The sequence below is a fragment of the Ambystoma mexicanum genome, chromosome 1p, assembly GCF_040938575.1.
Source record: "Ambystoma mexicanum isolate Mex_15411 chromosome 1p, UKY_AmexF1_1, whole genome shotgun sequence".
NCBI classification, from domain to species: domain Eukaryota; kingdom Metazoa; phylum Chordata; class Amphibia; order Caudata; family Ambystomatidae; genus Ambystoma; species Ambystoma mexicanum.
The window spans coordinates 1,453,768,367-1,453,782,857 of record NC_090921.1 but is presented as its reverse complement, the minus strand read 5'-3'; the positions used below and the strand labels follow the sequence as shown (position 1 = coordinate 1,453,782,857).

The window sequence follows — 14,491 nt, the reverse complement described above, 5'->3', positions numbered from 1 at the left end:
TACGGTGAGTAATGCATGTCTTCTGATGCTTGTTAATCTGTTTAGAATCACATGCTGTGCATAGACTAGCGAGCAGTACCCAGAGTTGCAGGTGGGCTTTGAGAAGGAACAGTAGAGAAAAGTACTGCTTATCCCACCTGAGAATCAGACCTAGAAAGAGTGTCCAGGCAATAGTGTTTTGTGAAGTTGTGTACAGAACTCGAGGTTGCCGCTTTGCAAATGGACTCAAGGGGAACATTTGCAATTAATGCTATGGATTCCCCAGTGCCTCGAGTAGTGTGCTCTAGGCATGAAGGGCAGTTCTCTCTTCGCAAGAGTGTAACATATTGTGATGCATTTGACAATCCACCTGGAGATCGCTGATTTAGAGACAGGATCCCCTTCTCTACCAGCTGCCACTGAAACGAAGAATTGTTTAGATTTCCTCAGGGGTTTAGTTCTTTCCAGGTAAAACATGACTGCCCTGCGCAGGTTAGTAGGGTTCTGGAAGAACGTGGGTAGTTCGATTGACTGGTTCACATGGAACTTTGAAATAAATTTCGGCGCAAACCTGGGATGTGTGCGCAGAACTACCTTATCTTTGTGGATTGTAACAAAGGGGTCTAAAACAGAAAGAGCCTGTAGTTCGCTAACCCTTCTGATACAAGTGATAGCCTCTAGGAAGGCTGTCTTATAAGTCAGATCTTTCAGACTTCTTTATGCATAGGCTCGAAGGGAGCTCCCATGAGCCTGGTCAAAACCACATTCAGATCCCATCCAGGGGCTGGATGAGAGATGGGAGGATAAATCCTCTTAACCCCTTTCATAAAGGCTTTAATTACTGGTATCTTCCACCACAATACTTTTTGCTGTGATGTGGTGTAGGCTGACAGAGCAGCCAGATGAACCTTTAGGGATATGAATACTAACCCAGAGTCCAACAGGTAGGTTAGATACAACACAATGTGTGAGGGTGAGCAATCTATGGGATTGACGCCCTTGGAATTGCACCAGATGACAAAACGTTTCCATTTGCTGGCATAGCAATAACGTGTATTAGGCCTTCTCGCTTCCCTGAGTATGTCCATGCATCTCTGAGGGAGTTGCAAGTGTCCAAACTCTATGATCTCAGGAGGGAGGCTGCTAAATTCAGAGTTTGTGGACACGGGTGTAAGGTCTCCCCCCTGTCCGGAGACATGTTGTACGGGCAGGGCAGCCTGACTGGTGGAGAGAGGGACATTTCCATCAGGTGCGCGAACCAGGGTTGGCGGGCCCGCATGGGAGCCAACAGTATCATGGTCACTGATTCCTGGTGCATCTTGTGCACTATTTTGTTGAGAAGGAGAGTCAGGGGAAAAGTCGGGGGAAAAGCGTAGACAAATTTCCCCGACCTAGTAATCCAGAGACTGTCCCCCTTGGATCGGTTCTGGGGGTGCCTGGAGGCGTAATCTTGGCATTGGGCGTTCTCCTCAGTAGCGAACAGGTCAATCTCTGGGAAACCCCATTCTGCAAAGACGTTGGACACAATGGGCCTCATTACAAATCAGGCGGTCCGGAAATAAAGGTGGCGGTAAACCCCCCGCCACCGTTGTTTCCGGACCGCCTGATCCCGACTCCTGCAGGCGGGAGGTGATGTTCCCGCCAGGTTTGACCTGGCGGGACTAACACCGCCCGCCTGCAGGCGGATGAGGAAACACCGGCAGCATTACGAGATGCTGCCGGTATTTCCATGATCCCCATTCCCATTGAGTCCTATAGGACTCAATGGGAATGGGGATTAACTCCATTCCGCCTCCGTGATTCCCAGAAAACCGGGGTTGTAATGCCCCGGTAATTCCGGGAATCATGGAGGCGGAATGGTAATACGAGTCCGGCGGTAACAAGGCGGTTTTACCGCCTCGGTTACCGCCGGACTCGTAATGAGGCCCAATGTCTTTGTGCAGCCGCCATTCGTATTCTTCTGGCAGAGGAAAATCTCTTCTGAGTACATCTGCCAGAAGATTGAGTTCCCCTGGAACATGTTGGGACAACAAAAACATCCTGTGTTTGAGAGCCCATATCCAAATGTTTTGGGACAGCTTGGATAGCCCTGGAGAGTGAGTGCCCCTCTGTTTGTTCAGGTAATACATTTCTGTAGAGCTGTCAGTTAGGATTAGCACTATCTTCCCTTACAGTTCCACCTGAAAGGCTTTCAATGCTTTGAAGACCACTAGTAGCTCCAGTAAGTTTATATGGTTGGACGCTACTTGAGGGGACCATGGGAGGGGATTCTGTGTGCTGTCTGCTGAAGCAGGTGAGCCCCCCACCCCATGAGAGATGCGTCTGTCGTGAGAGTGGCTTCCACTGCAGGGGTGGTGAAGGTCTTCCCCTTCAAGAGGTTTTCCCTTGACCACCACTGCAGAGAGAGAATAAGGGCTGGCGAGACAACTAACAGATCTTCCCATTGTCCACTGACCTGACACCACGGGCTGTTGATCCACTCTTGCATGGGACGCGTGCGCAGCCGCACGTGGGGAACCAAGTATATACATGACGCCATCATCCCTAGCAAACGCATCGCTTTGCGTACCATCACCTCCCGACTGGCTACATATTGAGGAATCTGAGAGAGCATGTTCTGAACCCTCTCGCTGGAGGGGAAGACAAGACCGTCTTCCGTCCGAATAAACGCTCCCAGAAATTGTTTTACTTGGCTGGGGACTAAGCTGGATTCCTTTTCGTTGATTGAAAAACCCAAGCTGTAGAGGTGATCTACTGTTTTTTGGCTGTTCGTAAAAAAAAAAGCGTCGAACGAGTCCCCCGTAATGAGCAAGTCGTCGAGGTAAGGGTAAACTGGGACTGATAGTCTGCACAGGTGTGCTGCTGCCACTGCCAGGACTTTGGTAAACACCCTTGGCGCCGAGGCGATGCCGAAGGGGAGTACTTTGAACTGGTAGTGTTTGTCCTGTATCATGAACCTTAGGTATTTTCTGTGCGCTGGCAACATTGAAATATGAAAGTATGCATCTTTCATATCCAATGTTGCCATGAAGTCCCCCTGTTTCAGCGATGGGATCACCTCCTGCAGTGTTACCATGCAAAACTTCTGGGGTGTTATAAACTTGTTCGCTGGGCGCAGATCCAGAACAGGACGCATGTTGAGATCCTTTTTGGGTACAAGGAAGTACACTGAATAAATACCCTCGTTTACCTGAAGAATAGGGACGGTTTCTATGGCGTCCTTTCCCAGCAGTGCTTCCACCTCTTGGATCAGGATCTCCAGATGGTCCGGTGAAAGGCGGCGTGAGCGCGGCGGTCTGAACTGTGGAGGTCGGGCGAATTCCACGCAACAACCGTGGGCAACCGTCTTTAAGACCCACTAGTCAGAAGTTCTCCCCTTCCATGCCTTGAGGAAAGATGTTAATCGCCCCCCGACCGGGGAGACATGGACTTGGTGGTCATTTCTGACCAGAGGCTGTGGCTCCTCTAGGATTGGGGCCTCTGCCTCTACCTTTGCCGCGTTTCTGACCCCTTGTGGGGTAGTGAGTAGGGCTTCCGGATGCTTGATTCGTGTTGAAGTTACCCGTGCCGTAGTTGTTCTGACCAGCATGGGCTTGTCCTCGAAAGGACTGCCGAGAATTATTACCCCTCTGGGAGGAGGGTTTTTGTGTAATCTGGTGCAAAGACCTAATAGTCTCGTGCTCCTTCTCGGCCGTCTCCAATGCTTCATCAACTGCTTTCCCAAAGAGGTTAGTCTCCTCTATGGGTTTATTAATGAGGGAAGCCTGAGTCTCAGGTCTGAAGCCCGATGTACGCAGCCATGCGTTTCTTTTCAGAAGAGTTTCTTGTGCAAGAGACCTGCCTGCTGTTTCTGCAGTGTCCAGGGTGTTCTTCATCACATTCTGGTTAACCAGTTTTCCCTCTGAAACAATGGCGAGAATCTTTGTTCTGGCGGGTTCAGGAACCTCCTAGAGGCCTTCTTGGAGTAAGTTCCTATTGGACATCAGCATAGCTTGCTAATAACATAGTATTATTAGCAACCCAAATGGTGTATGCAGCTGCTGATGTGACACGTTTTCCCAGCGCATTTAACCTTTTAGACTCCTTGTCCGGTGGTGATTCTCCCGTGGCAAGGGGTAGCCCTGCCGTCTTTCGAGTGGTAGTCACTACCAGCGAGTCTGGGATGGCGTGCCCTTTGATATACAGAGGGTCGGTAGGGGAAGGCCGAAATACTTTTTCAACTCTCGGATTCACTGCCCGTGTTTGAGCAGGTATGACCAAAGAGGGAGCTACCCGTCTCTTAACAGAGTTAAGAGGGGGATGGATAGACTCGCTGGAGGTTTTACTTTAATAATATCCTCCACAAAATCCTGCTCCGGTACCACCTCTTGAGTGACAACTTTGAAGAATTCTGCAGCCTTTTTCAACATGGAGTTGAAAGCCATTTGGTCATCCACAGGGGAGGCCTGTATCAGAGTCTTGATCCTGTTGTGTCCAAGGGTTTTCACCTTCCTGCTAGACTCCCTCCCAGTTGTCCGTTGTACCCTGTTGATCCTCCTCATAGTTTGAGAAAGGAAGCTTCCTCTTCTTCATTGTAGATGTCTCTATAAGTATCCATCTGGATCACGTCTTCTTGTTGGAAAACCTGAGACTGATCTACTTGAATTTGGGGGTTAGGGTCTAACTGAGCCCTTTTTGAGGGCGGATGATCAGAAGAATTGATAATCCACTCTAGCCGATCCATACAACCCTCAAACTTCTCTCTAGTCCATTTAGAGTACCCAAACGGGCCGGCGTGAGGAGAAATGACGTTCTCCGCACCTTGGCATCGACGCGAAACTCTAAGGGTGTCAGAGAGAGTCTCTTGACTATCTACGTAAGTTCCATCGGAATCGGGAATCCAATCCGCCGAAAATGTTTCCGCGGATTGACCCATAACCTTTGGCGGGACCGGAATAAGGCCCACTGCCGCTGCAATTCTTCCGATGCTACTTTGGATAGTCGCCGAATCGTCGTGAGACAAAGGCTCCGGTGATTTGTCGGCAGTAGAAATACCGTCCGTGCCACCTGGAGGTTTAGCGGACAGGTTTCCGGGTAGAGGCCTAGTCGTAGTTTTTGGGCCTACTGAGGCCCTGGAACTCGTCAAAGCCTCGGGCTCCCGACTTTCAACATGTGTAGAATTAGGAGTAGTGCCCTTGGTTTGTCTTGGTTGCCAAGTCGCCATGCGCTGCTGAGGATGAAGGGAAGTCCTTGGATTAGAGCGATCTGAGGGAACCGGCGAAGACTTCAGCGGCCCCGTTGGCACTTTCGCCTTTTTCGACGAAGGCGTCGAAATTGGCGTCGAAATTGGCGTAGGGGTTGTGTGCTTAGTGCGATGCACTTGTACGCCCCTGTCGCCAGGTGTGGTCCCTGTAGCAAGACCAGAGTCGAGCCTGAGAGGGTCGGGGATTGGCGTGGCGGATCTAGAAGTGTCCGCCTCAAGGTCTATAAAATCTGCGTTGGACGTTTGGTCATCCTAAGTACCCCCGTCACTTTCGGCTGGTGTGGCGGTGGGGGAGGGGGACTCCATGTGTGACATGCCATACGCGGCCCACTGCTTTACACAGTGCTCCTTAAGGGTCTTGGGCCGAAGGAGTTTGCACGCCGCACACCGCTTCTCGTCGGCTCTAGGGGGAGACAGGCGTTACATGTCCTGTGCTCGTCCTTCCAAGGATATCTGACCCTACACTTAGGGCAGAATCTAAAAGGAGTCCTTTCCATAGCAAAAGGGAAGGATGACCAGACCGAAAGGGAAAAATGGGGAAAGGAGGAAAGACATACTAAACAATATGGCCACCCCGACCATACTCTCCCTACAGTATAGGTCGGCCAGACAATACGGGCACTGAAATCCACAGCCGTAGACGATTCCCCCGTAGCCTTCGTCAAAGTTGTTGTTATTGGCGTAGTGACTTAACGGGGAATAAACCGACAATTCGGTAAAGATAAACAATGTCTCTAGTAAGAGCTCCACTATAGGGCGACCAGTTATCTGGGCGGAAAAAAACAATCTGAGGGACCTCGGCGCGTGAGGGATTTTGGGTACTACACACGTCACGATAGGGATAGTGTTACAGACACGCATTTGCCTACGTCCCCTTTCGGTCCCCGAAAGACAAGATGCAATACTCTGCGGTTACCACTGGATGTCGGACCATATGCACAGCATGTGATTCTTAGCAGATTAACAAGCATCAGAAACTTTATTGTTCATTCTTTGTGCAGCCCTCTGCACTCTAAGATTGCCTCTGCGTTTTAGGTGTTCTTTGTGCCCTAAAGTTGCATTGCTTCACGCAATACAATCATAGGCCCAACAGGAACAAAGATAAATCCGAATTAGGTAGAAGGAACTATCTGTGCTTTTATTTTGTCCTCAAACACTGTCACAGTGACCACCTGAGAAAACAAGTATTGACAATAAGGCCAGCTTTGTAAATGTGGAGGGTAAGACACAAAAAGCCTACCATTTGTAACTCCAGACACATTTTAATATTGTAGACTTACCATTGAAGAAGCGCATATGATTCCACTTCGTTATGTTCGCCTGATTGCTAAGAGCTGACATTCTCTTCCCCAACCTAAAAAGAAAGGCTGCCCTAACGCTTAAGATATAGATTGGCTAGCTGCCAAATGAGACTGGATATCCATGCACAGGAGGGATTTAGATAAAGGGCGCATTTTCTGGAATACATCTGTGAGGTACAGAGGGCCCTGCGCCCTATTTCTAATCACTGTCTCATAGTACAAAATCCCCTCTCTCACAGCAGGATTCTACAGTTCTAGGCCCATACCCAGGCCCTCCAATCTCCCCCTTTTATTCTTCGGTGGGAGGCTGACGTTCCTCCTTGAGGATACTGGTGTTCTTACATCCTTAGAATTTTCCTGCCATGCTACAGAGTCTTAAATACTTGAATGTACTATAATATCATTTTCTGGAAATGTGCAGCCCCAACCCCTGAAGTTCGAGGTTTGGCTTTGGTGTTCCAATCTTTCCAGTTTGGCTTTAGTCTACAGTTGTGGCACTTTGTAAAAAGTGGCTGGACTTTGGTAACACAAAAGCCATCATCCCCACCAAACACACTAATTTGGCCTCTGTTTGTTTCACGAAAATCTCTAGTGACACCATGTATGTGATTTTTATGTTTTTGCTGCGATCACTGGACTGTTCTCCATCGATGAGAATCTGAACTATTAAGTCAAAGTTTTGAATAAGACTTCATTAGGGCTCAGAGGATGGGCATTTCTCCCTTCACCATATTTTCACTGTGGATGACAACATCTTCTATTTGTATTCATTTTTCCAAAACATTTCAACAGCGGCAGTTCTTACAAACAATTCCCCCCTCCTGTGCTCTCCATCTCGTATCCTTGAACCCTCCTTTTCCAAGATGTGAATGAGACTTTTCTTACGTCCCACCCACTTGGATTCTCCATTTCCCCACCAATTATGTGTTCATGCCTACTGTTATTTTTTTGCCAGAGCCCAATTCTCCCATATTCGTTGAAATTTGCCTAAGCACCCCCTGTTCCTGTATATTATCTCCTCTAAAGCCCTACAGTGATACATGCCTTCCTTCCATTTTGCAGCTGTTGGGATCTGCATGGTACCGCCATTTGATCGGCAGCTCCCTTTTGGTGTACTATCTGCACTGTGTTTATTAGTTTGTGTCCCCTCCGAAGCTCACTACATCTCCCAGTATGAGGACTATGATATGATATGCTAGGTTATTTATAACGTGCTTAATGCCCAGAGGTTTCTAAGCGTGGACCCGTGGATCGAACCTGTGTTGCTCAGTGTCGTCTTCCTTCCAAGGCGAGCACGTTGCCCCTAGGTTATCCTCCCAAGATAATTCTGGTGCATTGTGGTATCTATGTAACACATCACCTGGATCAGATGAGGTCTGATTCTGGTGCAGTCCCACATCAAGTGGAAAAAAGTTCCCACTTCCCTTCTGCATTTCAGACAGTTATCGTCCTCTGCCATACCCATGCATGTTGTCCTACCCTTGTGTCGTACACTATCTTGAGTTGAAACAGCTGTAGTCTTTTAGACATATTGGCTTCTCTCACAGCTATTTGTGCGTCTATACATTCTTCCACGTCTAGCCTCCCTCAATAATTATTTATTGTTTGATACAATATTATTATTGCTTTTCTGTACAGTTTGTCAGTGAGAAAGTTAGCTTCTAAGGCTGTGTGAATCGGAATGCCAATCTTCCTCCCAAATTGGGTCACAACAGCATGTTTTAGGCTTATGTGTGTAGAGGTCCCCTTGTGTCAGCCCCTATTGTTCACAGAGTGCAGGAAAGGAGCAGAAAAGGTGGCTAATCCCTCCCCATCCAGGATGCCCCCGACTCTAACAATCACTTCCGGGATTTCGGGTTCTTCCATAATGGTGATAGTTTTGTGATTTTCCTCTTCTACCCAATGGCATTTGTAACATCTTTACTTATATCTATGGTCCTACACCCTGCTGCTGGTAGCTCTTCCGCCACTGGACTCATGTAAAGTATTTGTAGTGGGGATCTGTCTCCCATTAGGGATATTTCCGACTTCGTGTTAGCTGCGTAGGTCCCTCTGAACTCCCATTCATTTGCTACGACCAATTGCGATGCCCAGTAATATTTTAGGACATCTAGTAACCTTAGCCCTGCTTCCCAGACTGATTTTGTCACGTTTTCAGTGCTAGCCATGGATTGTTATGCCCCCACAAAGTATTCAGTTAATAATGGTAAATGTTGATTTGGAAACTTTCATCAGTGGATTTTGCAGTAGGTACAACAGCCTGGGGAGTGTGATCATTATTAATAGATTAGCTATCCCTATTATGGTTAATGTTAGGCTTGCACAGTGCTTACCATTATCATGCATCCTTTGTAGGATTGGTTCCAAGTTGTGCTGCAGGAACCCTGTTCTTTTGTGTATAATCATGATTTCCAGGTATGCAAATATGTCTGTGGTGATCTGTAGAGGGCAGTCATCCGGGATTGCTTTGTCCTCTTCCTTCACCGGTAAGAACACTGACTTATTTCAGTTAATTATTTTAAGGCCCCTGTACTTGCCAAAGTCCTGTATTCTTTTAATAACTATGGGGCCTGTATTGCGAGGGTCTCCTAGATATATCAGTAGGTCGTCTGTGTTTAAGGATATGTGATCCTCCCCAGTCCCTGGCCAATCAAAGCCCTTCTTCTGTTGGTCTGACCTGAGTATTTCGGGTAGCAGTTCAATCCCCAGAATAAACAAGAGTGGGGATAGTGGACACCCTCTGTTGAGTTCCCTGTTGGCGCGGGAAGCTGCGGGATGAGAAACGGTTACCCTCAACTTGGCCTTATGATTCGTGGATAGTAGCTTCACCCATGTCAAATAACTGGTGACAAACCCAGCCTTTTCCATAGCTGCCCATGGAAATTCCCATCTGATTGAATCAAAAGCTTTTTCTGAGTCAAGTGCCATAAGTGGCATGTGGGCCCTTTAGTATCCCCACTTTCACCAGCGAGTTATGTACCCTGAATATATTAATTATTTTAGCCCTGCCAGGGACAAAGCCACATTGATCCGAATGTATCCGCTAGCTGACCAGCAGAATTAACCGATTCGCTAGAATTGTTGCCAGGAGTTAGGTTTAACCGTTCACAAATGAGATTGGCCGGTATGAAGAACATAGCACCTTTGCTTTCCCTTTTTTATGGATAACCACAATAGTAGTCATTCTTCAGTCCTATGTTAGCTCCCCATTAGCACAGCTTTCTAAACACATTTCTAACATTGGTTTCATTACTTCATTGCCCCAGCATTTCCAGCACTGAGAGGAATTCCATTTGGGCCTATGGTCTTCCCCGTTTGCAACTGATTAATGGCTTTTCCATTTAATCTCTCACTCATTTCTCTATCATGGGCATGTTAACATTTCCTAGATATTCCCTACTCCCTCTCTTGGATACCCCCACCCTGTACCTCCCCATATAGATCCTGGTAGCGGTTCTATGTTCTTTCATCGCCAGTAATTTAAAAGCCTGGCATTTAAACGTGTAAATAATTCCCCCCAACCCCTCCCCCTACCCCACCTATTTTTACCTATTCCCTACCCCCAACCCCTTATCTGCCCCCCACCCCCAAAAATGTTGTTCACCAATTTCATAATTCTTTACACGCTTAAATGCCAGGCGTTTAAATCTCATCGTATCAGTTTATCATCCAGCCCGACAGCATCTATTTTGTGCTCCAGCATTGATCTCGCCTCCTATATTGCTTTTAAAATGTCTAGTGTGGACTGGTCTGATGTCATCTCCCCTTCATTCTAGATCACTGAAATACTTGTCACCATTTCTTGTGGGGTTCTGGGTTCCATTGTGGTATTTTGGCCGGAGTGCTCGCCTTTCTGGGTGTCCCTTTGTCCTTCGTCATCGTCCAGCCTACTGTGCACTCCTCTTACTCGTACAGGCCTGATTGATGTCCGCTGCAGCTTTCTCTTCCACCTCAATACCAGAGCTTACTAGAACGTGTAGCAGGAAGGGGCAACCTCTCGTCAAAGTCCCTTTTTCTTACTCGTTTTGTTATCGTTCCTATGTTTTAGCCCCTCTACATGCTCCTCTGTGTCAACAGTTCAGGACTTGGGAGGGGGATGCACCTTGCCCCGACCGCAGTCACCAGGTGTCTTTTTGCCTAATGCAACTTTTTTTGTCTGCCTCCTCTGTGATGCTGTGCGGAGCCCCCCGACCCTGTACCTGCCTCTGCCTGTGTTTGTATCCTCCTGTCCTGCTTCTTCTTTGGGAGGTCGGCCGGCTTCACTGCAGTGCTGGTCGCCCGCAGCTCATCCTCCTCCATTTGATCACCTTGGACTGTCATGGCCCCTATCTTGCGGGATCAACGCCTGCTCCTCTCGCAGACTCACCTCGAATTTCCGTCCGATCTCTGGGTCCTCAGAGTTCCTTCCTCACTGTGAGGGTTTGCCAAGGTGGTGCGCCCCATTGAGCTGATTCATTTGTGAGGGGCAGTGGGGGTCCGCCCTTCCTTCTTCAATGGAGTTGCATCAGGATAAACCATGCCGGCCCCCAATTACCAGGTGTCATTCTGCCTGCTGACAGTTTTTCTCCATCCGCCTCCTGTGTGATGTGGTGTGGGGCCCCTCGACCTTGCACCTACCTCTGCTTGTATTTATGTCCTCCTGTCCTGCCGCTTCTCTGGGAGGCTGGTAGGCCTCCCTGCAGTGCTGGCTACCAGCAGCTCTTCTTCCTACTTTCGTTTGACCTTAGAGCATTGTGGCCACCACCTTGCCAATCCATCTCCTCCTCCTGCCGCAGACTCTCCTCGATTTCCACCTGATCTCTGGGTCCTCCAAGCCCTTTCCTCACACTGAGGGTTCACCCAGCTGAGGTACCTTGTTGGCTGGATCGAAATTGGTTATAAATGGTTCAATTTCGTTGCTGCCCGCTCCATTGGAGCGGAGAGAGTAGACTCTACGTCTATTCCATCACCCTCGCAGCAGCGCCCCGGGAATAGTTCTTTCTTCTGCCCATTGAAGGGGCTTATGTTACACATTTTCTTTTTCTTCATTGACCAAGACCTTTAAATTGCTTGCTATTGATAAAAACATGAATGAACACACACACACAACTTCAAGTATCTCACATGCTAATGAGAGACAGATTGCCAGAGATCTTAAACTTTGCAAATGACAACTGGGACACAGTGCATCAAAATATATATATGACATAATGAGGTTTTTACCAGTAGCGCTCCAATTCTTGGCATAAGAGACATCACCAATTCTCTGTTGAATCCTTCCGTTAAGTCAGTTTTGGAAATATTCATTGCCTGCAGAATTCAAAGGAAAGAAATATTGAAATATGGAATGTTCTTGATTAAAGCAGTGTAAGAACCTCAGTGGTCCTGATGTTCGAGTGTATTAACTGCACAATATTGAATAACCCTGTTTGGCATTCCACCAACAAAGTTGAACATGAAAAAGAGCATTATGGTCTGTGGCCCAGGCTGAAAGTCACTTTTTGGGAAAGAAGGAAATACAGCACTCATATTTCCTAAACTCAACATGGAATTCCTTCATATTGTGTGTGATTGTTACCCTGAAAATATGCATCATCATCTGCATCCCTGCAGTAACATGGTTCTTGTGGCTTGGTATGAATCCTGACCAACTGATATTATAGAGACACCAGTCAATCTCTTCTTGCAGGTGGAGCAGAGGGGTGTAATTATACTTCAGAGGGGTGTATATAATGCTTCAATCATCTGCACCTTTAAAGTTAATTTTCAAACACACAGCCTCCCCTTTATCAGATTAGTGTGTCTTTCCTGTCTTGTGCATCTACTTCCCAACCCACCCCCACTTGTTTCAAGGCTGTGCGTAGACAGTGGAGACAGGCAGCTCTCTTAAGAAGAAAAAAAAACTCTCCAAGGTATTTTACAAATATTAACAATCCTGGACCTCAACCATGGTATCTCTTCCAGTCAGCAAAACAACTGTTTAAGAAGTTGAACACTAGACTAAGTAAAATGCACAGATGAGATGGGTCATCCATGGTTGTATGTGTATTCAAATATTATTTTATAATATTCAATCTCAATGTCCAAATCTGGTAGGTTGCTTGAGATGTGTTCTACTTTGCATAGCAGTGCTGTATTTGACAATTTGAAGTTTGGAGAAAAGCAATTGGATTATTTATGTTCTGTAATTCGGTGCAATAGCCTTATTTAAAGTTTTTGGACAATGCTTACTTTTTGGGTTAACATTTTTCAAGTTTTCTACTTTGCTTTCTTTTTTTCTGTTTCCAGTGGAGAAATCTTCTATGCTCACCTTTACCATTTGTTCTTTCCTTGTGGTTGGTTTTCTCCCGACTTGCCTCAAATGTTTCTTGGTTTTTTCAGTTAATCTTTTTTTAATTAAATACATGTTTCAAAAGCAACAGCATTGAAACACATGAGTTAAAATGAGCACAGAACTTCGCCATGTGTGTATCAACTTGAGTACTCAAGCTTGTATTGCCTCCCAGGAGGGATTGCATCTAAACAATTCCACACTCAGAGCATATGAAGTAAGAACAGTGTATATTCAATGCACTGATTCCCAAATGCTGGCCTAAACGTTTCACACTGTAAAGCTGACAATATTACTTTAACTTGGCAAATTAAACTGTGTATTGTTTGCTTGCAGGTCTATCCAAATATGATGAACAAACCACTTCAGTTAATTCTTGTGCACAGCATCATTATCTTGCCACCATCACGTTGATTATAAGCAATCTCACATTCATAAACATGCAGCCAGTGATTTCTCAAGAATGCTTGGATAAATATCCGGTTCACCTAGCAGATTATTACAGATGGTTTACAATCCATCAGAGTAGGCTCTGTAGAAGAATGCAAAATAGGCAGGTATGGTGGCGCTTGCACCACATTTGGCAAAAATATTGCTAACGGAATGAGAAGAGAAGGAGTGTTGAGAAGCAAGCAGTTGGCATGGCAACTGGCAATGCTTGTGACATTCATCAGACAACTCCAATTCGTAGTTTTGAGCCTATTTCCCCCTACATAAACCAGTTAGGGGTTGTTAAGCTACACAAGGGCAAATCAAGAGTTATATTGAGCGGAGGTGCTCCTCTCTAGTCTGCTGGCCGACCATTTGCGTTTCTATCTGCCTATGTACGCTCCAGTCTGTGTTAAGCACCCTTTGCTACGTCTGAATGGTTTCTGTATTTTGGAGGTTTTCCAATATTTATATGCCTACCAGTAGCCTCTTGTGTTTCCACATTGCAGTTTAATGACCATTGTTCACTTCATCAAGAGGTGACTTCCGAGGCAGTTGGATTGGAAGGAAGCCTGTTTATGTTCACATTTGGCCAAGTCCTGACATGGCAAACAGATGTGTGAGTTTGTGTGTGGTGGTGAGTTTGTGTGTGGTCCATCACAGCCGTGTTCAGTGGCAGATACGTCGCTAGGGGGAGGTCTGGGGGCTATAGCCACGGGTCTTTTGGTTGTAGCCCCGGATAGAAGCACAGGGGCTACAACCAAATGGCTAGCTAGCCCTGAGGCCTGACAGTCCAGACATTAGCGTAGCCCTGGATCTTTTGCAGACCTAGCAACACCCTTGTTGGGGAGGTGGGGGGGGGGGCACCCTCAGCACTGGAGCACCTAGGATTAAACTCCTTTCCAATACCAAAGATTGATTCATCAACCATTTTTCCAAGTACAACACACTTTATTCCTGAAAGAATGTTGCTGCATTACATTCTACGCAAGGAAATCTATTCACACTTTCCAACATACTTTTTGTCTGAAAACATCACCTTCAAATGTTCCTTTTCTTAGCCAGGAAATTTTAGAACTTTATTTTGTTAATGTACTGTCTAACCTGCAGTAGAATGTGTGTCTTTTTTGATGCTTGCGAACAATGTATCGAAACCTGTATGAACTGTTTTTGAAAGTGGGGAATAAAGAGGGCGTGGCTTAGTTCCGACCATGATGGCTGCTTAGCTTG

The 14,491-nt window shown here is 46.7% G+C and overlaps 1 protein-coding gene across 1 annotated transcript in view; it reads right to left on the bottom strand.

Moving 5' to 3' along the window:
- The window catches only part of LOC138455188 (fatty acyl-CoA hydrolase precursor, medium chain-like), a 799,801-nt gene that overhangs the window by 218,061 nt on the left and 567,249 nt on the right, over window positions 1–14,491 (bottom strand). Inside the window, exon 9 of the mRNA XM_069607091.1 lies at window positions 11,725–11,811. Within this exon, the coding sequence (XP_069463192.1) occupies window positions 11,725–11,811 (87 nt within the window). The remainder of the gene's footprint in view (window positions 1–11,724; window positions 11,812–14,491) is intronic.